The sequence below is a fragment of the Mesoplodon mirus genome (genome assembly GCF_964341445.2).
Source record: "Mesoplodon mirus genome assembly, chromosome: 10".
Taxonomy (NCBI): Eukaryota; Metazoa; Chordata; class Mammalia; order Artiodactyla; family Ziphiidae; genus Mesoplodon; species Mesoplodon mirus.
Genome location: NC_138986.1, coordinates 107,519,096 through 107,542,150, shown reverse-complemented (window position 1 = coordinate 107,542,150; position 23,055 = coordinate 107,519,096). Strand labels below are relative to the sequence as shown.

Genomic DNA, 23,055 nt, shown 5'->3' with positions numbered 1-23,055 from the left:
ACCTGAAATCTTGCTATCCAAAAGTTACCATGAGTATTTTGGTGTATACTTGTTCCAGATTTTTCTTTATTTTCAACCCTTCATTAAGGCCATTGTAGTCTTGACAGATGATGCTGGCACAAGCACTTGAGATGAGGCTCCTCTTTTTAAAATACTGTATTTGCATTTGGCTTAATTTCTCCCAGGCCCTGCCTTGCCTGGTCCCCAGCGTGGTGTTTTCTGCTGCAGTCTCTGTAAATTGGAGTTGGGGTGATGGGGCGGTCAGGCAGGGCTGTGTGTATCTGTGTCTGTATGAGGGAGGGCGGGCACACTTTCCAGTGTTTCTGGGCAACAAGCAGGCACTCACTGCAGTTTCCTGTCCCTCAGGCCTGGGCTGTGGAGACAGGGGAAGTACCAGGAAGGGGTGGACGACCCCGACCCAGCTAAATGGAAGGCCCAGCTCCGCTGTGCGCTCAAGAAGAGCAGGGAATTCAACCTGATGTACGACGGCACCAAGGAGGTGCCCATGAACCCAGTGAAGATATATCAAGTGTGTGACATCCCCCAGCCCCAGGGCTCTGTCATTAACCCAGGTGAGGCCCCAGCTGCTGGGGAGAAGGTGGACAGTGTGCCAGGTTCTGGGCTGGACCCTGAAAGCGATAGTCGACTTGAAAGTCGCCTCGCTTACAAAGTTGAAGACTGGTAAATAAGGCAAGAAATCCTGTCCCTAGAAAGAACCCAGAGAACAAAAGATATAAACTCAGCACAGTCTTCCTGCCCACCCAGTGGAACAGTAAAGCATTAGAAAGAAGAGGGGGTATTGAGTCCTATAAAAAATAACTTCTCTTGGGACTCAACACTGAGAAGAGAGGCCAGGTAGTTTAGAAGAAGGAGGGATTAAAACTTAGAAGGTCTGAGTTGTAAACCTCGGTCTTTCCATTCCACTACTTGTGGGACATTGAATCAAGTCATTCAACCTTTTGAGCCTCAGCTTCTTCCACTATAAAATCTGGGTTCTCATCTTTCCTGCATATTTCAAAGGCTGTTCTAAGAATCAATTGACATGACATTATGAATGCTATTAAGTTCTCTTTATAAATGATGGGTAAGTGATCATTTAATTTGTATGGTATTTTTCCTAGGAGAATACCACCTGAACCCTATATTTACTCAATGTTTAGCAAGTTCGGACTAAGAGCCAGATAATTTAGACTTGACCTCCAGTGAATCTAGTGAGGCTCTGCCATGAGGGAAGGGTCTGTCTTCACAGTAAGCTTATAAAGGAGAGAAGCTGTGCTCCTTGGGTCCTTAGAAGGGATGCTAATGTGTAGAAAGGAGTTTAGAGTAGGAATTAAAAGATTTCTAGGAGAAGGGAGTAGGGTCTGCAGCTCCTGGATAGGGGAGGGGATGAGAGCTTGCACTGGGGCTCCGTAGGAGGAGCTGGGAGTGGGGTGAACACCCTTGGTTCCCACTCTTTGGCATTGAGGGTGCACACTGAACCCAAGGCACCTCTGTGCTGGCAGTGCCTAGCTTGAACAGTGGGTCAGCTGCAGGGATGACAGTGCAACGTGAGTGCCTCACTTTTGACCTTTGTTTGTGTGTGTGTGTGTTTCTCGGGTAGGATCCACTGGATCTGATCCTTGGGATGAGAAAGATAATGATGTGGATGAAGAAGATGAGGAAGATGAGCTGGACCAGTCCCAGCACCACGTTCCCATCCAGGACACCTTCCGCTTCCTGAACATCCATGGTGAGTGGGGTGGGGGGCGGGATAGAGGCATGGAGAGGATGTAAGGGGCTTTGATTTTGCAACCGTTGACACCATATCCACCATTGCACTGGGAGCAGCGACCAGGCCCTGGGGCCAGGCTGCCAGTCTGTTAGCAAGTAGGAGTCGTAGGCAAAGGAACTCCGTAGGCATAGTTATCCCAGTGGGGTGGCTTCTAGGCAGAGAGAGCATCTTCTGAATCTTATGTGATAATTCAGAGAAATTAAAAAATTAAATTCATTCTCAATCCCGCATACAAATACACAAGCTGTTATAAAGTTTGCTGATTTCCTTCAGGCCAAGTGCAGGGATCATTTTCGTGAATTGTAGGCAAACTCTTGTGCTATTTCCCTCGGTACAAATTTTCTGTCACTGCCTTAACAGCCTCTGCTAAGGCTGTATCATGGGAAACTTGTGGCTCTACAGCTCTTAGTACGAGGCTCTGATAAAATTTCTCTACTAGAGACTTTTATCTTTTTTAAAATTTATTTATTTATTTATTTATTTATTTTTGCGGTACGTGGGCCTCTCACTGTTGTGGCTTCTCCCGTTGCGGAGCACAGGCTCCGGACGCACAGGCTCAGCGGCCATGGCTAACGGGCCCAGCCGCTCCGTGGCATGTGGGATCTTCCCGGACCAGGACACGAACCCGTGTCCCCTGCATCGGCAGGCGGACTCTGAACCACTGCACCACCAGGGAAGCCCTATCTCTTTTTTAAATTGACTTTTTGAATTCAGCTTCCCAGGAGAGATGAGTTTAGAGGCTGGAGGGTCACAGTGAGACACAGCAGGTACTGCACCTCCCACTGCACATTCTGAGGAGGCTCGAGCACAAGGGGAACTGCTCTTCCACAGCATCTGCACTTGAACTTGTCACTGACCTGCTCCTAGTCATATGACTTGCATTCAGTTGAGTAGCTTTTCGCTACTTTTCTAAGTTCCATCTGGCTGGTAGGGTCCCATGAGATCCTTTGGCCACCTAGAGGATTCAGTGTATCAAGAGGATTCCTGTAGGATTCCGGAGTCCCTTCCCGAGGTGATGCCCCTTCTGTTGAGAATCAGGACGTGACTCTTACCTGTCTACTTGCCCTCCTTCACTTACCCTGTTATGTATAACCTTGCAACCAAGTGATGAGTAAAGACAACCATCATAGAGCTCTCTCAGGTTAATATTGCCACGGCTACATTCCCACTTGGTGCAATGTTAAGATTTGGACATTTGGAAATGTGAGATCCTTTCCCAAATCTTTGGCTCACTCATTCTGTTATTCTCACCCCTTAAAAGGATGCAACCCATTTCCAGGATCATGATTTCCCTTTTTTTTTTCATGTTTTTTTAAAGCTAATATTGTGTGTCCTTACGTTATGGGCCACCTTGGATCCTTTATGGAAACATGTGAACATATATTAAAAATAAAAAAGTAAAATGTGGCCACACCGGGATTTCATTGCCCTGAGAGAGGAGTTGGGGCGCATCAGTGACTTCCACGAAGCCTATACTTTCAAACAGGCTCCGGGCCAGCCAGTTTCCGGCTTAAGCAAGGAGAATGTTCCAGTGGTAACCAACAAGGAGAACCTGGCGACGCCGGTCTCGACTCCATTCCTGGAGCCGACCCTGGGGAGCGACGGCTCTGTGGTCACTTTCGGGAAAACCCAAGAGGATCCCCAATCATTTTGCCTGGGCAGTGCCCCACCGAGTGTGGACGTCACCCCCACCTACACCAAAGACGGAGCTGACGAGGCAGGATCAACCGATGGCAAAGTTCTGAAACCGAAGCCATCTAAGCTGGCAAAGAGAATCGCAAACTCCGCTGGTTACGTGGGCGACCGGTTCAAGTGTGTCGCTACCGGACTGTACGCAGACTCCAGTCAGCTCAGCCAGGAGCAGCGGGCATTGCAGGTGAGCCCCCCCCACCCGAATTTCAGGAGCCTGACCAGTTGTCAGGTTTTTTTAATGTGTGAAGAGGAGGGGGCCGGGGGTATGATAGGGCAGGACACTGGGCTGATTTGGTTAATGAAGCTTAGGATAATTTAAATGTTTGAAATGTGTCCAGTAAGGGGACGTAAGTGGATACTTTAAGTTATTCTGTAGATTTTAAGCGAACTCCACTCGAATGCCGATAACGGAAGTTTTAATTATTGCGAAGGATGTCTAAAAGACTTCATGACATTGACCTATCAATCGCTTTGATTTCTCTGCCGTTACTGTACGTTAACAAATATACCTAAAAGCGCTGCTTAGAATGCCTTATGTGATACTTGGTGGAGGTGTGTAGCGGCCGCATGTCTGTGAGATTCGTGCAATTTTTTTTTTCCACCAAAAAAACAAACAAAAAAACCCAAAAAAACAAACCTTGCTTAAAGGGATAGAGTATGTATTTAACTTGCCAGTGAATGATAGATGTTGTATAGGAATTTCCTTAAGATGTTTTACTTTTAATTAAAAGACAAAGCCAAATTGTTTTGCAGTGTTAAGAAAAAAATTGGTTTATGCTTATAAAAATGGATGAAGTTATCTAAATGATCCATTGAGTGCCCATTTTAATTACATAGATGGAAGGATTACAAGAGGACAGTATTTTATGTCTACCTGCTGCTTACTGTGAGGTCAGTTCTTCAAATTTTTATTACTAGAATCTTACATAAACCTTTTGAGTTAAATTTCATTTCCAAATATACAAAGGGAAGTTTGTGGGCCATGGTCGTCTTTATTCATTGTGCATTTGTTTTCTTTTGTGTTTTTGTTTTGCTTTCTTTGCGTTGTGTTTTTGTTTTGTTTTATTTACCTTCGAAAGAGAATGTCTGCCTCTATGCCACAGTGTATGTATGGCTATACATACACACCACATATATCTCTACATACATATGGCTTTACGAATAAAGAGTGTGTGACTAGTTACACATAGACACTCTTACATTTTTATCGTTCAATTTTAAAATATCTCAGTTGTATCATAAATTGTGGTTGGTTTTGGGCAAACTTTTCTTTGAAAATACTTTCCTTTAAGGTAAGGGCAGTGAAATAGCTTTGGTGGTAAGGTGTGTCTTTTTTCCATCTCCATCTCCATTCTCTTTCTAGCGTGCAGTGATGCGCTTCTCAGAGTTGGAGATGAAAGAGCGAGAAGGTGGCCACCCCACGACCAAAGACTCCGAGGTGCGCAAATTCAGCCCCGCTGACTGGGAAAGGCTGAAAGGAAGTCAGGACAAAAAGCCAAAGTCGGTCGCCCTGGAGGAGGCCATTGCCGACCAGAACGACAGTGAGAGATGTAAGTGAACCCAGGTGGCTCGCGTGTGGTACCACGTCGGTGGGAACGGGGCAGTTCCACTGCCAGTGCCGAGGGAGGTGAGAGGAAACAATACGCTTGCGACGGCCCAGCGTCGGGGTGCTGGCTGTTCGGAGAACGGGCTGCTCTGGCCACCCTTCCCAGCTGTGGATTGCAAGGCTGGGTGTCCTTTTGAGCGTTGCAGCATCCAGGAGTGAAGCACCTATGAAATGTTGTTTCCTGGCACGCATCTCCTTTTTCCGGAGAAATGCTCGTCCTGTAGTTAGTAATAGTCTGATACAGCAGAGCAGAGGAATGGCAGTGCAAGACCTCCAGCGTAGCAGGTACGTGTTCTGTTTTGTAGCAGGTACGGATCCGGGTTTTTGGTAGCAGTGGAATGACACTTGCAGCCAGAGCCAGACCCTCCAGAGTGACAGTCTCCTATGGGAGGGAGTGGAGAGTACTCGGATTCTCCCTCCAAAGGCAGAGGTTTCTTTCAAATGAGATGAGGGCTGATGAAGGCACCAGAAAGATGAGCATAATTATTTTCTGTGGCAGGCTTGTTTGCAGTCATTAGGAGTTGACGGCACGCTCCAAGGGCGTGGGATAGACGAGGGCGTTCTTCCTACCTGACGGGGTGTATTATGTTTTGGAGGCAAAATGGAGAGAAAGCTAGTGTTTGCCTCGAGTCACACTCTGCGGTCCCATCAGCTGCTCTCCCACTGGGGTTGACTTCGGGCTTTGCCCTCGAGACTTCCTGGGCTAATGAGATGTGTTGGCAGCAAGTGGAGGTCTTTCTCCCGCTTTCTTCAGTGTGCGTGCTTGTGGCCTGCAGCGTGCTCCGGACCCCAGAAACCTCACCGGTGATGGTGAGTGAGGGCACCTAGGTGAACGTCGAGGACAGGGTGGGCGTGACATCCTCCTGAGACGGGACAGTCGGGGGTGGTGGGCACGTTTGGGAGGTCCAGGCCCTTGGACCCAGTCGTAGGGTCGGCGTTCACCCGCACGCTTAGGTCGTGGGTGCCTGATGCAGTTCGGGAAAATTGTGGTCAGCAACAGCGTGTGCTTCTCTCTGCTGCTTGGAGCACTGCCCTCCCCCAGCTCCTCTTTGGGGTCAGACAAAGGCCTGTGGCCAGGGTTCTGGGTAAGCCACACCGGGACCGGTTTGTCCTATGTGGCTCCCGTAGAAGGGGATTTCTGTGGCTAGTCAGTGGCGGCCTTCCCTGAGGGATGGGGCTCTTGTTGTGCCTGGAGTAGACGGTTCCGAGCTCCTCCCCCTCGGGACTGGAATGAAGAACGGAGGGTCCAGGCCACCCTGGAGTGAAGCAGCAAGAAGGCCTCCCTCCTTGCCTGTGCTCACAGCTGACACACAGCCCTTACCCTCCTGAGTGGCCTCATGACTCAGCTCCTGGGGAAGTTTCTCAGAGAGATGTGATAAAAGTGGGCAAGGCCAAGTTCACGGGGATGCGCTTTTCTGAGGAGGGCACCTGCCTGCTCTGGGTGGACGGTGAGGGAGGCTGGAGGAAGGGAGCGGGCAGTTAACCGGCCTCGCGTCTTCTCGCCCTTTTCTCCAGCAATGTGGCCAAACCCAGGGTGGCCGCTGCCCTTCACGTCTCAGTGGCTTTACCCGCCCTTCTTCCCAGAGACGTTTGTGTGCGTCCTTCCCAGTCTTTCCTGCTGAGCTTGGAGACGAGAACTCGGTGTGGCTGATGGGGAGCAGGGCCTGAGCCCCAGACGATTCCAAAAGCCCCCTCCCCCCACCGCCTGCCTCCAATCTTAGACCGACCGACAGGTGTCTTCCTGGAGCACCCGGGACATGGCCCAGTGAGCCATGAATCGCCACCATGGGAGGGCAGGAGAAGGGTTGGGGAAGGTGAGGGGCTCCGTTTGAAAGGTTGGGGCAACGGAGGTGGGTTCCCCACCCACCCTCTGTCTTGTAGAGACGTGGGGTTTGTAAATAGCTGGTCAGGAAAGGTCACCTGAAGGGGCCACTGTTCTTATTGCGGCCTCCACATCCAAGGCACAGCAGGTGTTCATTCCATTCAGCTGGAAATGAATGGGCCTTCTTGTTGTTGGGCCATCATGTCTTGAGCTGATATGGGCTCAGGTCCTGCGCATGGGTGTCGGTGTGGCCGAGAGCCGAGCTGTGAGCACATGGGAGCTGGGGCGGGGATTTGGGGTGGGCAGGGGTCACAAAGAGGGTCCAGGACGCCTTCGAGATGCCTTCACCCTTGTGAGGCAGCCCCTACCCATGGAGGGACCAGGAGCTTCCAAGGTGGTGGGTGCTGTTTGCGTGGCCCTGGTTGTCCTGGTGCGGGTGCATCTTGTTGCTAGGGGCTTGTTTAAAAAAGGAATTAACTTGAAAACACAGGGGCCGAGATACTCATTTATTCTTTATGATCACATGGGTGGCTGAGTGACATTTTTATTTTGGAAGTTCACCAAATGAGTTTGGAGGTTCCTCAGACTTGGAAGTTCATCACTAGGAACCCTCAGTGGCATTTGAAGATGGGGCGGGGCCAGGAGGCATTGGTCCCTTCCTTCTCAAACTTGGAGTAAGCATCTCCCTTGCCAACCACTTGGCTGGGACAGGCCTAGGACCTGCTCAGTGGCAGTGCCTGGCCAGGAGCTGGAGGAAGCCTCCGTCAAGGGGCTTCATGAAACTTCTTTGCTCAGGGAACTTCTGTTCCAGCTGAGCACCTGCACGTTTGTCAACTACTTTGGAACAGAGATCCCCTGCACTCCTTCTGTAGCGGGTGTAACTTTGAACAAGGTTAGCCCTGACTGGAGGTGCTATAGTTAAGCTAGAGAGAAGGGGATTTTAATCCTGGGGAGCCTTCCAGCGACTCAGAACCCTCTCACCTTGTTTAGGCCTCACTGGGCATGGCTCAACCGTGGTGAGGGTGCTTTGCTGCCACAGTGACTTGTAAATGTTGCTGTGGTGATGCTTCTGTGAGGTGATGCTATGGTACAACCATAATGAATTTGGGATATGTGTGCTGTGAGTCATAGGACCATGCTGCAGGGACCACGTTCACATCTTGCTTAGACTGGGTGACCAAGGGCACATGGCTTCCCACTTTTAGAAGGGCCAAAAGTAGCGATGATGGCAAAGCCTGATGGTTAGGATCCCCGTGTATCTATTTCTCTCCCCATCTCCTTTGCCCTCGAGGGTAGTCCTCCTGTGGGTCGTGGTTAGAACAGTCTTGGAGAAGCTCCAGGTGACACGGAGCCTCTACCCCATAGCTGGTGGCCATGGGGCTCTTGGGCAGTCGGGGTGGGTGTCCTTCAGGTTTATTACTGGCCTGGGTAAGGTCACACGAGCGTAAGGTCTTGGGGGGCCTTAGCTGAGGGGAATTGAGATCTTTGCCCTAAAAGGCTCCGGGGTTGGGGGAAGGGTGGATGGACCTAGTTTGGAAAAAGAAACTTTCAAATTGGACATGGGGTTTCTTAAGGTAGCCCTTCCATTCCTCCATGGATCCCCTCCCACGGAGCTTTTAGGGAAGGCTGATTGGACCAGAGAAGTCCGGTGGTGTAACCAGCAGGGCTCACCTCTTAAAATTTCCTACATTTCAGGCCTGAGATTCAGGCTGGTCTGAAAGTCTTGGCATCTTTTGGTTAAAGGGATTTTTCCAGCCTTTCTCTGTGCTGAGCCCGGCCCATGATGATGAAGCCCACCCCTGGAGGGAGGCTAGCAGTAACATTCCCACTTTACAAGTGAAGGGGACCGAGTTGTAAAGCGGCGCCATTCCTGCCCGAGTGTTTAAGAGGGTCACAGAGCAGCCGGAGTGAGAGTTGCAGCACGCCGTCTTCACCGGGCCTGCAGCAGCCTGGGCTGCATCACCCGTAAGCACAGGCCAGGAGTTTGGGGTTTCTCCTGCTGCCATGACAGGAGACCCTCGTGGTTGGGGTGATTCCACCATTCCGGCAAGAGTAGATGGGGATCCGTCCCACCTTGGGATACCCTCGGAGAAAAGCTAAGTGTGTTCCACCATTGAGAACACAGGTCAGGCTAGCCCAGGCCAGGGTGAGGTTCATCCCCACAATTGACTGCCATTAAATGCTGGGAATGGCCCCAAGAGAGGCTGATCAGGGGACCAGCCGGCTGGGCAGAAGTGGGAGTGATACTTGAAGGGGTCTAGGGAGAGGAGGAGGAATGCGAGCAGCATGTGAGGGGTGTGTCCATGATTTCATCTAGAAAAACGTGCTGTGGGAGCTTAGCTCAGGTGTTAACGAAATACCAAACTCATACACCCACCCCCACCCCCGGCTGGTGATGGACACAGGGTCATCTTCGGGGAACTCTTTAACAGCACAGTGATCGTTATGGAATTATTTGTGTGTTAGAAACAATGTGACTGGCAAAGCAGTTGAACTGTTTCTATGGCTAGAGCAAAAGTGAGGAGTGATGTTAGGCTGGGGTGACTGGAAGAAAAGCCCCAAGTGGATGCTAGATTGAGCACAGGGGGCAGGAGCAACACAGGCGGAGCTGGGGTGTGAGCCGTTCAGCCCTGCTGGCCGCCCCCCCAAAACCCCCCATGAAGGGGGTTGGAGTCTTGTCTTTGAAATGTCCTTAGATGCTTGTTGCCTGGGAAGGAAGGCCTGGAGACGTGCCAGGTGGGTGACTGGTGTCACTGAGGGCCTTCTTCCTAGACAGGAAATAGGAGCAGAGCCTCGATGGCAGTGAAATGCTTTTCCCCCCATGGGTGTGGAAAGAGGACAGACAGACTTGTAGCAATCTGGTTGAGTTCTTTGAAATTGCCCTTGACCCTTGTGTGTGCACCGGGAAGCCTTTCCTTTCCCTTTGCCAGGCTCCTCTTCCCTTGGTCTCCCCAGCTGCCCAGCCTCCCACCATCCCTTCCCTACCCTTTTGCTTCCCCCTCGCCCCTGCTGACCCAAGTGAACATTGGTGCTATGTCTGTGTAGATGGCAGTTGGGGGCTATTTGGTATCTTGATGACATCAGCCTTTTTTGTTTACTAGCAGCTGTTTCCATAGTAATGTGTAGCTCCGCCCTGATGGGTTGGATCTTACTGTGAGGTCACTCACCCCCCTTTAAGAGTAAGCCACCTTGGAGAGTTAAGCAGTCAGGGAGTTATCTCACATGCCTACAGAGGGCTGGTGTAGATGCCTCACCTTGACCCTTGAAGGATGGATTGTGAGTGGGCTACGCGCCTCCTTTTCTGCTTTCTTTGCTGGTTGTGTTCAGCTGTCCTTCCTTTGGGACGTCTTTCTGAGGGTTTAGTGCTTCCAGAGTGTGAGGCCCCTGGTCTCCAAAGGTGGGGGGTGGTCTGTTGGTAGCAGATTGCCTTGGGCATGGGGGTCCTGCCTGCTCCTGGTGACCTTTGTTCCCTCCTTTCCAGGTTGTCTCCCCTCCCCTAGGGGAGTGTTATGATGGAAGCAAACCTGACCCCTTCAAAGCCCCAGAAGACAGTGCTCTTCCTGAGGACATGGACACGGAGCCCCCCAGAGAGTCCCCCGCCGACCAGGCGGCCCCGGACACGTCACGCAGCCCCACCCTCCGCCTGAACAGAAAGCGCAAGGTCTCTGGCGTTAGGAACCACACTGAGACCAGTGTGCTCCCGGAGGACTCTCTGCTGAAAGCCAAGCGGAGACGGGTCTCCAAAGGTGAGCTCGGTTTCGCTTCGGGCCCGCAGGGCACCCTACGGAAGTCCTGGGGCGGAGCAGTGGAAAGTTCCAGTCCCACCCTGGAGCCCTGGGGGGAACCACTCACACCTCCCCACCCCCTACCCCCCACCCCCCCAAAGCCAGGTGCCGGGGCTGGAGCCCAAAGGTGGCCAAAGGCAAATAGGCCCCCTCCCGAGACTTGGTGACAAGTTCCAGCCAACACAGTGGCCACACCCCTCCCCTCCCCCACCCCTGTTAGTGATGTGTAAGACAGTTTGTTTCCCCCCGGCCCGTTCCGTGGGGCTTCTTCATTAATTTGTAGTTGTTTCTCCATTAGCGGACTGGCCTGAGAGGGAAATGACAAACAGTTCCTCTAACCACTTAGAAGAGCCACATTATAGTGAGCTGACCACCCTGAGGTGTGCATTGAATTAACAGGGCTCCATCCCAGAAAGCAGCGCCGCTCGCTGCACCTTAGAGAACGGCGGGAGCAGAGAGCAAACCTGGCCGGCAGGGCAGGAAGGAGGTGGCCCAGGCGGTTCAGCCTGCGGTCACCCCCCAGGGCAATAGCATCTCCGAAGAGAAACCTGGCAGGAAAAGGGCAGAGGCCAAAAGCAACAGAAGCTGGTTGGAGGAGTCCCTTAAATGCAGTGACAGTGAACAGGGTACGCACGGGGCGGGGGCGCTCCTGGAAGGTGGATCACCCGCCCTCTGTGGGAAACGGCCCTGGAGGGGGCCTGAGTGCCATCCAAGTTGACAAGAGTAGCGTGTGGTGAGTGGGGAGTTTTCTTCATGAGGTCCTTTCAGCCTGCTCACTTCCTTATGGAATGGACAGTGAGGCGGGAGCGCGACTTCCTGGGCTGCTCCTCATCACCCAGCCCGTGGCTGGGCAGGAAGGGAAGTATTGGGTGAGCCCGGGCGCTTGTCAGTGCCCTCATTCCAGCCTCAGGCTGTCCCCAGTCGCCCTGTCCCGAGCCCCCAGGCCCCCCACGGGTGGGGACGGGAGCGCACGAAGGCCTGGCTTCTGCCCGCTCTTGTGGCCCTTTGAAGCGACTTGCCATTTGGCGTGTCGTGGCTTAGCCTATTTGCCGGTTGAATGTGGGATAATTAAAATATTAGTGCTTTGAAAACATAATCGGTATATCTTTAAAAACTGAAGCTGCTCCAACGATCCGTGCTAACAATGGGCTTTTCTTTCCTCACCGGCTACAACTGTGTGACGCCCGCTTCTTCTCCCCCTGACAGATGTGCTGTGCGTGGACGAAGAAATGGATTGGCAGCCTTCGCCCCCGCCGCAGAAAAACACCGACAACAGCGAGAAACCATCCGGGAAGCGACCGTGCAAAACCAAGCATTTGATCCATCAGGAGCCCAGGTGGGGCTTGCCGCTGCCAGGGGACTCCTATGTGGACAATGCGGATGGCAAGGTACCTCTTGCCCCTGGCTCTCTCCCGCCCCCCGGGCCTGTGCAGGCACATCCCGCCTGCCTACTTCTCTGCTTCTGGGGACAAAGCTTTCCTTTTCCTGAACCCCTCCCCCCAGAATATCACTGCCCCTTCCTAGGGGACCTGTCTCCTGGGTGGTGGTGAGGTTTCCAGCTAGTAAAAATGCACCCCCTGCCCCCCGCCCCGCCTCCCCCAGACAGAGAGGAGGAAAAGTGCTTTCCTCCACTCAGGTTTGTAACTCAGGGAGGAAGCGAACCAGGCGGGCGGTGGAAGGACAGCCTGAAATGTGTGCGCTGCCTGGTTTCGTGATAGGTGACCGTCCGGAGATTTTGAAAGCAGCCTGAGCCCAGTTCCGACTATGATCTTTCGCCGGCCAAGCAGGACCAGAAGCCCTTGGACCGTTTGCAGCAATTGTTACCAGCTTCCCAGGCCTCGCAGCTGACGTGCTCAAGCTCCCCTCCAGAGACCACCCAGTCCCGCCCGATGCCACCGGAAGCGCAGAGACTTACTGTCAATAAGAACGTGGGCGAAACCCTCCTACAGCAGGCCTCCCGGCTTGGCTACGAGGTGAGCATGCTTGTGGGTGCCCCGGATCAGGATCCGCCGGCTGCTGCTCCTTGGGTGGGGGACACACTGGCTGGGGATGGGGGGGCGGGTCTCAGAGCCCAGCCCCCTCCACGTGGCGGGCTGGGCTGGGTGTTCCAGCAGGGTGTTTGCGTTGGCCCCGCTCACACTGTGGGCTCTTTGGTGGCTTGTTCAGTCGTGGTGTGAAAAGAAAGGCAGGCCTCTCTGACGTTCCGTTCCCGTTCAGGCAGGTAGGCTGCTTTGGCCAGTCCGGCTCACTTATCTCTGATATAAAATCTGACCTAACCCAGGGCTTGGCGACCAGGGGAATTTTAATGAGCCCTTTGGGTTCTGAATAGCAAGAAGGAGAGTAGTTATTAGCTCTAATAACTTGTGCTGTTTGGGGCAGAGTGATGCCCCTGTGGGGTAGCGGGTGGGAAGTGTCTGTGCAGAGTAGGGGTGGGAGTGGGGCAGACGTGAGCAGTCTCTTTCTGAGAGGGCACGGGAGCCGAGGGCTGATGGGCGGGGAGCAGGGGTTGAGCCTTGCACAAAACTCCTGTCCACACTGCTGTATCCCGACCCAGCACGCTGATGCCAGTGATGGCCTCTATTGCTGGAGCAACATAGAAAGAGAGCTGACGTCTGCCTAAGCCCGTGTGACCTGTAGTAACTCCTTTCACCCTTTTAACATCTTCACTGGGAGTAATGAGTACTAGCCCACTCTCGGATGAGGAAACGGAGCCTCAGAGGGGTTGGCTGATACCTGTACAGGTAGCAACCCAGCAGTGCCCCACAGCCCACCACGCTCCTCAGCAAGACTGGCTCACACTGGAATTGCCCTTTTTACAGTTCAAAACCTCTGTGAGGCAGATGACTGTCTCTGCCCTGTGCAGTTCCCCCACCATACTTGTCAGGAGCAATTGGGATGTAATAGCCCACAGGGCAAAGGCATTTTTCTGTGCTGGCGTCAGCCCTCTGGGAGTTGAATGGTGACAGTAAAAGGCGGTTCAGCAGGCTGAGCGTGGAGGTGTGGCTGAGCACTGGGGTGGCAGGACCCAGGCTGGCCCGCAGCCCTGGCGCCCACACCCTCAGCCAGCTCTGTGCCCCCGTCCCCCGTCTCCCGTCGTGTCCCCCCACCCCGGTCCATAGCGCCGTGAGCCCTTCGAAGTGTGCCTGCCTTGGCCCTAAGGCATGACTGGGGGTGGGAAGTTGGAAGCACTAGGGCTCTGCTTAGTTTGGGGGTGTTTTTTGTTGTTGCTGTGGGTTGAATGTGCTGTTGTTTATATCTCCACGTCTCTTGGAGACCTCTCCATTAGCTAGAGAGCACTTTCTGGTAGTTGGCGCAGTTACTTGCAGGTGAAGTCCAAGGAGCACCCAGTTGGCTTCCCAAGAGCTGAGAGCGGGCGCCTAGGAGGACGGAGCAGATGTTGCACATGGTGCTGAGCTGGACCCCCCGTGGTTGAGAAGATCGTCTCGTTGCTTCCAGCAAACGCTGGAGGTGGGGGGGAGACCCCTCACCCCAACTTTTGGGTTAGGGTTGAGAAAGTAGACTCCCGCTTCCAGCAAGTGCTGGAGATGGGGGGGTGGGGTGCTGCTGCACCCGCCGTGGAGGGCGGGGCTCCGAGCCCCACCTGTGAACTCGGCATCATTTCCAGCAGCCTCCCTTTGGGACCAGAGACGTCAAAAGACCCTCGTTGGCCCTCTAAGACAGTTTCCATTTTGGTTTGGTGGCTCTGAGGCCTGGACCAAGGGGCACTTGATCCATACTGTTTTAGGCTACCTGGCCTTTGATTGCACAGGAAGCCTTGGGAATGTTTACGGTGGGATTTGTTTTTTTCTTCAAATGTAAATTTCAATATGTAGATTACACAGATCACCAGTGTTGATGCTGAACATTGTGACAAGTAGATGAACGCTTTCAACGTTGAACCCAACTTTCTGGGATTTCTCTGGGCAGAATTTTAAATGTTGGGATGATGGCCCAGTTGGGAGATGTGGCAGCTTAAACCTTTTAAAATGGAAGGACAGTTTGCTTAACCATATAAGGGTGTGGTTTGGGAGGGTTTTCCTGAAGTTTTGTCTTCAGCATTCTTGGTTATTTTCTTCTGCTTAGCCAAAGATACCATGTGCAGTATAAAGGCTGTCTGAGCTTTATGTCATGATAATCTGGTTCTGGAAGTTTAGAAACACACTCTGGCTTCAGATCCGCGTTAAACAGATCCCTTGCGTGGCCAAAGACCTCAAACCTCTCCCTCCTGGGAAAAGGGCTTCTATTTCTTAGACTAAAACGCCAGTGTGCAACCACATGCTTGCGCCTTTAGCGGTGATGGTTAAATTTTCTATGAATTGAATAAGTCATGTTTATTAAAACGTTAATGAGGCATTTAATTAATTAACAACGTCGGGCTTATGGCCTTTATGGTTACATTTTGCGGGTAATGGCATTCGGCTTATAGCCGCTGAACAGAGAGCTGTCCGACAAAAGCAGTTTGACTTTGCTTGGGAATGGCTGGGCTGCCCTTCAGACACTCCCGTTTATTTCTAGCGGAGAAAATAAAGCAAGGAATGTGTTGCGTCGACAGACTCGCCCCGCCTCTTCGCCTTTCAGTTAGAGAAAGTGTTGGTGGCGGGCGACGGTTGCCATCCATTTAGAGGCCATCACCCTCGTAGCTAGGAGAGTGTAGTCAGCCCACTTGACCCCCAACGGAGAAGGCCTGTGGGATGCTCGTCACAGCGGGATTGCATCCCTCTAACTGGGGCCCTCTTGGGCCTTTTGAATCTTCCCAGCTGACCAGGTACCAAAGCCCTGAGTTATAGGTCTAGTGCTTCATGTTAATTGAACTTGGGGTTTAATATCTCTGGGCCTCAGTTTCCAAGTGTTGAATGAGGATAGTACTACCTTCCTTTCGTGCTATCTCCTGGGTTCCTGTGGGTGACAGAAGACGTCCTCATCTGGGGAAATGAGAAGCACCGTGTAAATAGTGGGATCAACGTGGTTGGGTTAGGACAGCCCGTGGCCAAAGGTCTGACCTGGCCGTGGGGCCACTGCTGCCTTTGCTGCCATCTCCCAGGAGAAGAGAGTTGACTTACCCATCGGCTCGGACGGCCTTCCATTTCTAGGTACCCTTGAATCTGCCCTCGTAGTGATGAAGGTTTCCAGGTGAAGGCCATGATTGTCACAGCACATAAACCCTGGGTTGAGTAAATTGATCTGTGCACAGCAGTTGGTGGCGTTCAGAACTGATCCCAGAGCCACGTGACGGGGCCTCTCCCTGGCTGGGGCACACAACTCATTAGCTTGCAGCCGTCCACTCAAGTCTGGCTAGTGAGGGCCTGCTAAAAGAGCAGCAGCTTCATGTGGTGTCCTGGATACCAGGGCTCGGGGCAGGTGGCCTGGGAGCCCAGAGGATTGTGGGCTTTCTGGCAGGTTGGGATGTAAACGGAGAAACGCATTCGTGGGTGTGCCTTTTCTCTTCCTCCTCTTGTTTTGGAAGGGAGCTGCTGCAGTGACCTGAAGTAACAGGGCACCGATGGCCAGGTTTACCAGCATGCCCCATTAGGTTCACGTGGTAAGCAAATGGAACATTCTAGTTCGCTCCCAAGTGAGTGGTCACCTTTGATTGGCGTGTCCTCCAAAGGGCATAAAAGGTTTTACAGAACCCATCTCGCACTTATGGGCGGCTAGAATGACCCCCGTTTTAGGTTTAACAGATGAGTTACCTGAGAGATGTCACAAGGAGGCCTGTTCTGACCCTATCCCATCCCCCCTTACCCAGCAGACCATGTGCTGGGCCACATGCACGTTCTGCCTACTCCCAGCTCTCAGAACCTGACAGCTCTCTGCTGGGCATGACTTACCCAGTATAAACAGTATAACGTGTTTTCTGGTGGCAAATGCTTTCGATGTGTCTGAAAACTTTCTTAAGGTAATAAAACATGGAATAAATTCCTGCTCTGCTTACTGGGAGTGGTTCATATTAATATTTTAACAAGCCAAAGAAATAAGGTTAATAACAGTGATTCTAATGCACAGTGTTGACACAGAACATCTCCGGTGGGCGGGGGCGGTGAATGTTTTATTTGATTCTTGAAATGTGGAGGTTGCAGCCTGTGGTGTATCAGGTTCCTGTCATTAACTTGAGTAAATATGAAAATATTAGACTGATTCTGCCCCGAGAGGGTGGAGTGAGGCAAAATAGAGGGTGGGGTTATTGGAGGCATTTTGTGTCATTCCTCGAGGATGGAGGGAGAGAGCTTCTCTTTAACTCTACTTAACATACAGACAAGAGCATCTGAGGCCCAGGTTCTGATTTGGGGTCTTAACCGGGGCCGCGAGGATGTAGCTGACCTGGGTGTCCCTGCTTCTCTAAGCTGGGGAATGTTCTCCGGCTGATTTAAGCTCTCTTTAAGTGTTGGTCATCCATACTTTTATCTAAACTTGTGTTATCGTCCACTGCCACCGACTGAACAGACCCATCAAGTGAGAATGGTCTGTGCTTGGCAATGTGTCATCTAAGATGTTAGCAGCCGTGACACCTCTGTACTGGTCACGTCGGCCCCTGGGCTGAGGTCTTTCATCGCTATCCGAATGCATCCTCTCAGCAGCCCTGTGGAAGCTTGGAGAAGTTCAAGGGTAACTTGCCCATGGCCAGGCCACTGGTGCAGCAGAGCCTTAGACAACACTGTCTGTATCTCCAAGCCCTTCTCATGCACTCTCGCCCCCCACCAGGATGCCTGCCGCCTGCCCGCGCCATGGTGGGCTTTTGGTCCCCAGGATGTATGCCTTTGAAAGTGGGCACCGCCAAGCTATGGGGAGGTCACCCTTACAAGGTTCACTGTATGGTGGTCTGATGGTATTTCCTCTCCTCTCCTCTCCTCTCTCTGTAGGAAGTGGTCTTGTACTGCCTGGAGAACAAGATTTGTGATGTGAACCACTGCGACAATGCAGTTTACTGTGCCCTGCACGAGGCTTGTGCGAGAGGTTGGCTCAACATCGTACGACACCTCCTTGAATATGGCGCCAATGTCAACTGCAGTGTCCAGGATGGAACCGGGTCAGTGGCGGTCTTGCTCTTGGCCTGGCCCTGCTGGGGCATAGGCAGTGGTTCTCAGGGTGTGCGGGGAACCCCAGAAGGAAAGATGGAGAGTGAGTGCCATGTAAGCACACTGATGGCGGAGTCCTCTAGAATGGAATCGGACAGATCTTTCTGGCAAATTTACATAGAACTTTAAAACTCTGTGACGCTCTTATGGACAGAAATCCCTGAAAACGTTGAGCCTGCATGAATAATCAGGGGTGTTCTCTTTTAAGGCCCTGGACTCTTCACCAGCGTCTGTTGAATCACAATCTTGAACATATATGTGAGCTGAAAGTTGTAGGAGTTCAGACAGGTCCAGTGGCACTTGGCTTGATAGGACCTGCCGTGTCCACCCACATCCCCGGGCCTGGCCCCCACTCTGTCCTTGACCTCGGTTTACTGGCCAGAGGCCCAGGTCTGCATCAGCCCAAGCGTCTTCCCGGTTGTACCTGGGACGCCACCACGAGGCAGGGCACCAGGGCTTTCCTGACGGTCATGAAATCAGCAGAACCGTGAGGTGTTTGGTGGTTCATGGCGTCCACACAGCATCCTTTCTGGATGGGGCTGCGGCCAGTGTTCCCGACCCCAGCGGACACGGGCAGGAGGACTCTGTGCCCTCCTGAGGACTCGCCCTGCCTGTCGACTGCTGCTGGGCGAGAGGGTTGATCACTCATCTCCAAGTTGGTTTCAGGAGAGGTTCCACTTTGCCCCTAGTTTCTTCTACAAACTGCACTTTTGGGGTTTTGTTTGTAATGGTGTAACAATGGCTTCTCGTATCTGCTTCCGTGATGCTGGGGTTCTTCCCCCGACCCTGCCGTACGTTACCTTCTTACAGTCTGTCACTATTTAAGTTCATTGGAAAAGTTTTCATCGTGGCCTGAGTTCCTCCTTGGGCCATGCATTAAGAGAGATTTGCATTGAAGAATTAGGCCTGAGATGGTCCCTTCACCTGTCCCGTAAAGGGTTATGTGTTGAAATAACAGAATAATTTGTCGCAGCGACTGTACGCTCACCTCCTCGGTGAAATAGCGCGCCTACGAGGCTTGGCCGCACACGCTCGATGTTGCCCCGTGTCCTTAGAAGCAAGCGTCGCGTGCACAGGTGTAATCCCCCGCACCTCTCCTAGGCCTCTCCACGATGCTGTCAAGAATGATCGTCTCGAAATTGTCCGCTTGCTCCTCTTCTACGGTGCTGATCCTACCCTGGCTACATACTCAGGTAGAACCATCAAGAAAGTGAACCACAGCGAACTTCTGGAGAAGTTCTTAACAGGTACGGCAGAGGTCAAGACGCGGTCTTGTTCAAGCAACTAGACGGTGACTTCACAGCCTTTCACCTGGGTTCCCCCTACCCCCACCCCCCGTTTACTCTAAGTGACCCTTTACTGGGAAAAGCGGCCCAACGTTAGTCTGTCAAAGAAGAGATCCATACTTTGAGTTTTGCAAGGTGGGGGGCTGGAAACTCTTAGCTAGCCAGGCTAGCTTTTGTTTGGCAGGCTGGGGCGGTGAGGCGGGCAGTCCCTCAGGAAGGCGGGTGGACGCGTGGGGAGGTTTCAGTCAGATATCTGGAGGCGTGTGCAGTGGGACTTGTCAGGAGGTGACACCAGCCCCAGCGTGAGATGTTCCCGAACTCCAGCAGCATTTGCCTCTTACCAGCAGGCGTTATCTTGTTTCTCTCTCTCTCTCTCTCTCCCCCTCTCTCTCCAGACTGTTTAAATAACCTGCAGGCTCCTGACGATGGTAACCCCGGTTGCTCATTGGAGTTCTCTGGCAGCTGTGTGTGTGGTGAGCAGCCTTGTTCGTTTCAGTTGGGCTTGTGGGGGTGGGGGTGGTGCTGTGAGCAGGGCTTGCTTGGGAAAGAATTTTTCCAGGGTCCTTTTGGAGAACAGCTGGAATCTTGCTCCAGCTTACTGACCTCTCTCTTGTTTGCCCCCCCGGTTAGAACCAGATGATGAAAGTGGTTACGATGTTTTAGCAAATCCCCCAGGACCGGAGGACCAGGATGACAGCAACGAGGCCTATGGTGACCTATTGGAATTTGAATTTTCCGAAGACCCCCTTTTGCCGTGTTACAACGTCCAGGTGTCCGTCGCTCAAGGGTGAGCATGGCCAGCGTGTGGTCAAGAGCCAGCCCAGCTGCTCTGTGGGGTGGCAGGAGTTAGAAATCCCCTTCAGCAGATGAGGGTGGATGGGTTCGGGGGGTGAGTGAATTCCTCACCAAGTGTCCACCGACCTCACATAATGCAGTGGAACTTTTCCAGAAAAGTTTGGGGGGTGGGAGGGCTCCCCAGCCAACTGCCCTCATTGGAACACACCCCTAGAGCCCAAAGGACACGGGAGTCAGTGACTGCAATTGCACAGTTTCAGTCACTAAACTCTTGGGGAAGGGATCCTCCCCAAATGGCTACCGTAGGGGCCTTCCAAGGCGCGTGAGGTCCACGGGACGATACTTATGTGTACCCTCTTCTCGTATAAGATCAGAGAAAGCCGTATGTGGCACCTGGGATCTTATGTGTCTTCAGATTTGCTTAGATCGAGTCTTGTCCCCACGGTCAGGCCACTGTGCCCCATGACCAACCCTTCGGAGTGAACACATCAGGAGACCTTGCTCTGCTGTGTGTTGACCCCGGTGCTTAAGGAGTAGCATCCTCCTTGGACTCTGAGGCTGGGAACGTGTCTGCCTTTGTGGTGACATTCTATTCGGGATAGAGATCATAAAGTGTGGCAGGGTATCAGGAAGGATTGTACCACCTCCCTTCTCGAAAAAGCCTCACTCCCGGCAGCATTGAGGGGCGGGTTGGAGGTGTGGGAAAGGAAAGGAAAGCCAGGTGACCTCGAGTGTTTCTCATGCTCTCTCCGTGAGGGCCGGAGGAGAGGAGAGGTCAAAGAGGTGTTTGCCATCTCCCTTGGGTTGGCATACAGACTGGTTTTCCCCAGTGACTAGAACGGGGTGCACTTACTTGGAGAGGGGTGACCTGAGTTGTGGCCAGAGCCAAGGCAGCACTGGGGTAGCCTGCAACGAGGCTCGTTCAGGGGCGCTGCTCCTGCTTTTGTCTAAGTTGGCTGATCCGCCCTAGGTGGTCTCTTAACACATGCACCTGAGTGCAGAGTTCCCCCGCTAGAAGTAGATCTTCTGGGCTTCCCTGGTGGCACAGTGGTTAAGAATCCGCCTGCCAGTTCAGGGGACACAGGTTCGAGCCCTGGTCCGGGAAGATCCCACATGCCACGGAGCAACTAAGCCCGTGCGCCACAGCTACTGAGCCTGCTCTCTAGAGCCCGCGAGCCACAACTAGAGAAAGCCCGTGCGCAGCAACAGGCCCAACGCAGCCAAAAATAAATAAATAAATAAAATTAAAAAAGAAAAAGAAGATCTTCTAAGGACAGTGAGAAGTGGGGTGGGGGTGGGGTAATCAAAGGGGAAGTAGCAGGCCCTTCCACCGCCAGGAGACGGGTAGTTCATAGTTGGCAGTGCCTCTGATTTTGCCGGAAACTCAAACCACTGTCCTTTCTCTGGTGTAGGCCTCGTAACTGGCTGTTGCTCTCAGACCTGCTCAAGAAACTGCAAATGTCCTCCTGCATATTCTGCTGCAATTTCCCAAATGTGGAAATTGTCACCATCGCGGAGGCCGAGTTCTACCGGCAAGTATCAGCAAGTCTCTTATTCTCTTGCCCCAAAGACCTGGAGTCCTTTAATCCGGAAAGTAAGGAGCTCTTCGATCTGGTGGAGTTCACGAACGAGCTTCAGACTCTGCTGGGCTCATCCGTGGAGTGGATCCTCCCCAGAGACCTGGACTCAGACGACGACTGGTGAGCTCGCCGGGGCCCGCCGTGTACAGTGTGTCATGGTGTTAATCCTCGTGCATATGTGTCATAATACGACTATTTCTGTAAAGAAAGGACACTATGAGACACGACTCGAGTCGGAAGGACTTTGAAACATGTTTTTTTCTTTTTAAAATTTTAAGTCAGTTTTTATGAAGTTGTTAATAAAGTTTCTTTACTTTTCAATGAACACATGCTTTGGAATATGTTTGTTTTTACTCGGAACAATTGTTTCTTTTCTTTTTTAAGGAGGAAAAAAAAAGGAAAAGGAGCTCCACACTTTGACTTAATTTCCTACAAAGCTCCGACGACAGAGGCCATAACTATTGAGAGTTGCTTTTGGGGCAAATTAAACCAGTAAAATTTTAAACTCTTCCTCCATATTAAAGGGATTGAATAAATTGGCCACTTTGGTGCACCTGTGTCCTGCGAATTGTCCAATTGGAGATGGAGGTTTAGAAAGTGAGTTTCAGTCTTGTTTAAGTCTCTTCCCATCAGACTGGTCTCGTGATTTCCTACACACCATGTTACTTCCTGTCTACCTTTCCTTGGTGGTGTTCATGCCTGGATTGTCTCCTGTACCTGCTCAAACCTTGGTCCATTCTCATTTGTACCATGGAAGTTTGTCATGCTGGATACTGTCAGAATTAATCTTACTTAAGTTTGTGTTAAGCCACAAACCACATGTTTTGTATATTTTCTGTTTTCTCTGTTTGTTTATATTTTTATGGTTTCTCTTCAAGAAATAGGAAGGGAAATAGCAAGATGTAAGAGCAAAAAAGTCATCATTCTCTTTCAATTGTTAGAACATCTATCTGCAATCATAATTATGCACTGTGGTATGTGTTAAAATAGGAAATATATGTAACGTCCCGTAGGAGCAGCAAACTCAGTGGTGTTGGTGAGGGTGTGTCATGGAAGTAATCACAAAACAGGTGACTCTTGATTAGGGTCCTGAAAGATTAGTGTGCCTTCCCTGTGTCCAGTAGTGGTCTGGAGGGGTCAGGAAGCCTGCCTTTCAATTTGAGGGAACAGAGTGTTTGAGGTCCTCTCTCTTCTATTGCTCTAGTGCACTGCAGAGCAGCTAATAAAATACTGGGTTTATAGTTGACGTTTAAATCACTGATTGATCATCAAGATTGGCATGTATCTTTGGAAATGAAAATAGGAAGAATCGTATGCTTTTACTTTTTTTTCTTTTTTTTTCCTATATCTGAAAAGGTATGTAGTAATTTGCTGAGTGGTTGGGGATAAAGTTTGCAGTATTCAGTGTATTCAGTTTTAGTATCTAAATAGAATTAAAATGTTGCTGTAAACTGGAATAGCATTTTGTTACTGACAAGTTTTAGGATGCATCAGTTCATCAATTACCTGTTTGGGAAGATTGTAGTTAATGATTTTGAGAATGTGGCTATAAACCTCCAACTGACTCAAGAAAAGCAAATAAGTCAAGATTGACAAATGTATAGGCTCTTCATCTTATTGTGTGTGGGTTTTTTTTTTTTCCTTT

The 23,055-nt window shown here is 51.6% G+C and overlaps 2 protein-coding genes across 3 annotated transcripts; both read left to right on the top strand.

Annotated features, from left to right (window-relative positions):
• The first annotated feature begins 490 nt into the window (after nucleotides 1-490).
• Nucleotides 491-17,588, top strand: LOC309811268 (BCL-6 corepressor-like). Of its 2 annotated transcripts, XM_082633879.1 has the most exons (10): nucleotides 491-529; nucleotides 1,601-1,729; nucleotides 3,090-3,647; nucleotides 4,301-4,354; nucleotides 4,827-5,013; nucleotides 10,392-10,637; nucleotides 11,076-11,302; nucleotides 11,883-12,064; nucleotides 12,395-12,649; nucleotides 17,534-17,588. In XM_082633879.1, the coding sequence occupies exons 3-8, from the start codon at nucleotides 3,174-3,176 to the stop codon at nucleotides 11,994-11,996; spliced, it is 1,302 nt and encodes a 433-aa protein (XP_082490005.1). In that variant the 5' UTR covers nucleotides 491-529; nucleotides 1,601-1,729; nucleotides 3,090-3,173; the 3' UTR covers nucleotides 11,997-12,064; nucleotides 12,395-12,649; nucleotides 17,534-17,588. The 2 variants fall into 2 exon arrangements, with proteins under 2 accessions (XP_082490005.1, XP_082490006.1); XM_082633880.1 differs by lacking the exon at nucleotides 11,076-11,302.
• On the top strand, nucleotides 12,566-21,916 carry LOC309811224 (BCL-6 corepressor-like; the record flags this gene model as incomplete). The annotated part of the gene is made up of 7 exons (XM_082633812.1): nucleotides 12,566-12,649; nucleotides 17,534-17,700; nucleotides 18,851-18,996; nucleotides 19,431-19,508; nucleotides 19,666-19,822; nucleotides 21,243-21,530; nucleotides 21,795-21,916. The coding sequence occupies 7 exons, from the start codon at nucleotides 12,566-12,568 to the stop codon at nucleotides 21,904-21,906; spliced, it is 1,032 nt and encodes a 343-aa protein (XP_082489938.1). The 3' UTR covers nucleotides 21,907-21,916.
• Between the last annotated feature and the right edge of the window lie 1,139 nt (nucleotides 21,917-23,055).

Coding starts and splice junctions, on each gene's coding strand:
- LOC309811268 (XM_082633879.1), top strand. CDS start 3,174: ATGTGGCCACACCGGGATTTCATTGCCCTGAGAGAGGAGTTGGGGCGC. Junction 3,648..4,300: donor AGGAGCAGCGGGCATTGCAG/GTGAGCCCCCCC, acceptor TTAATTACATAG/ATGGAAGGATTACAAGAGGA. Junction 5,014..10,391: donor CCAGAACGACAGTGAGAGAT/GTAAGTGAACCC, acceptor CCCCTCCCCTAG/GGGAGTGTTATGATGGAAGC.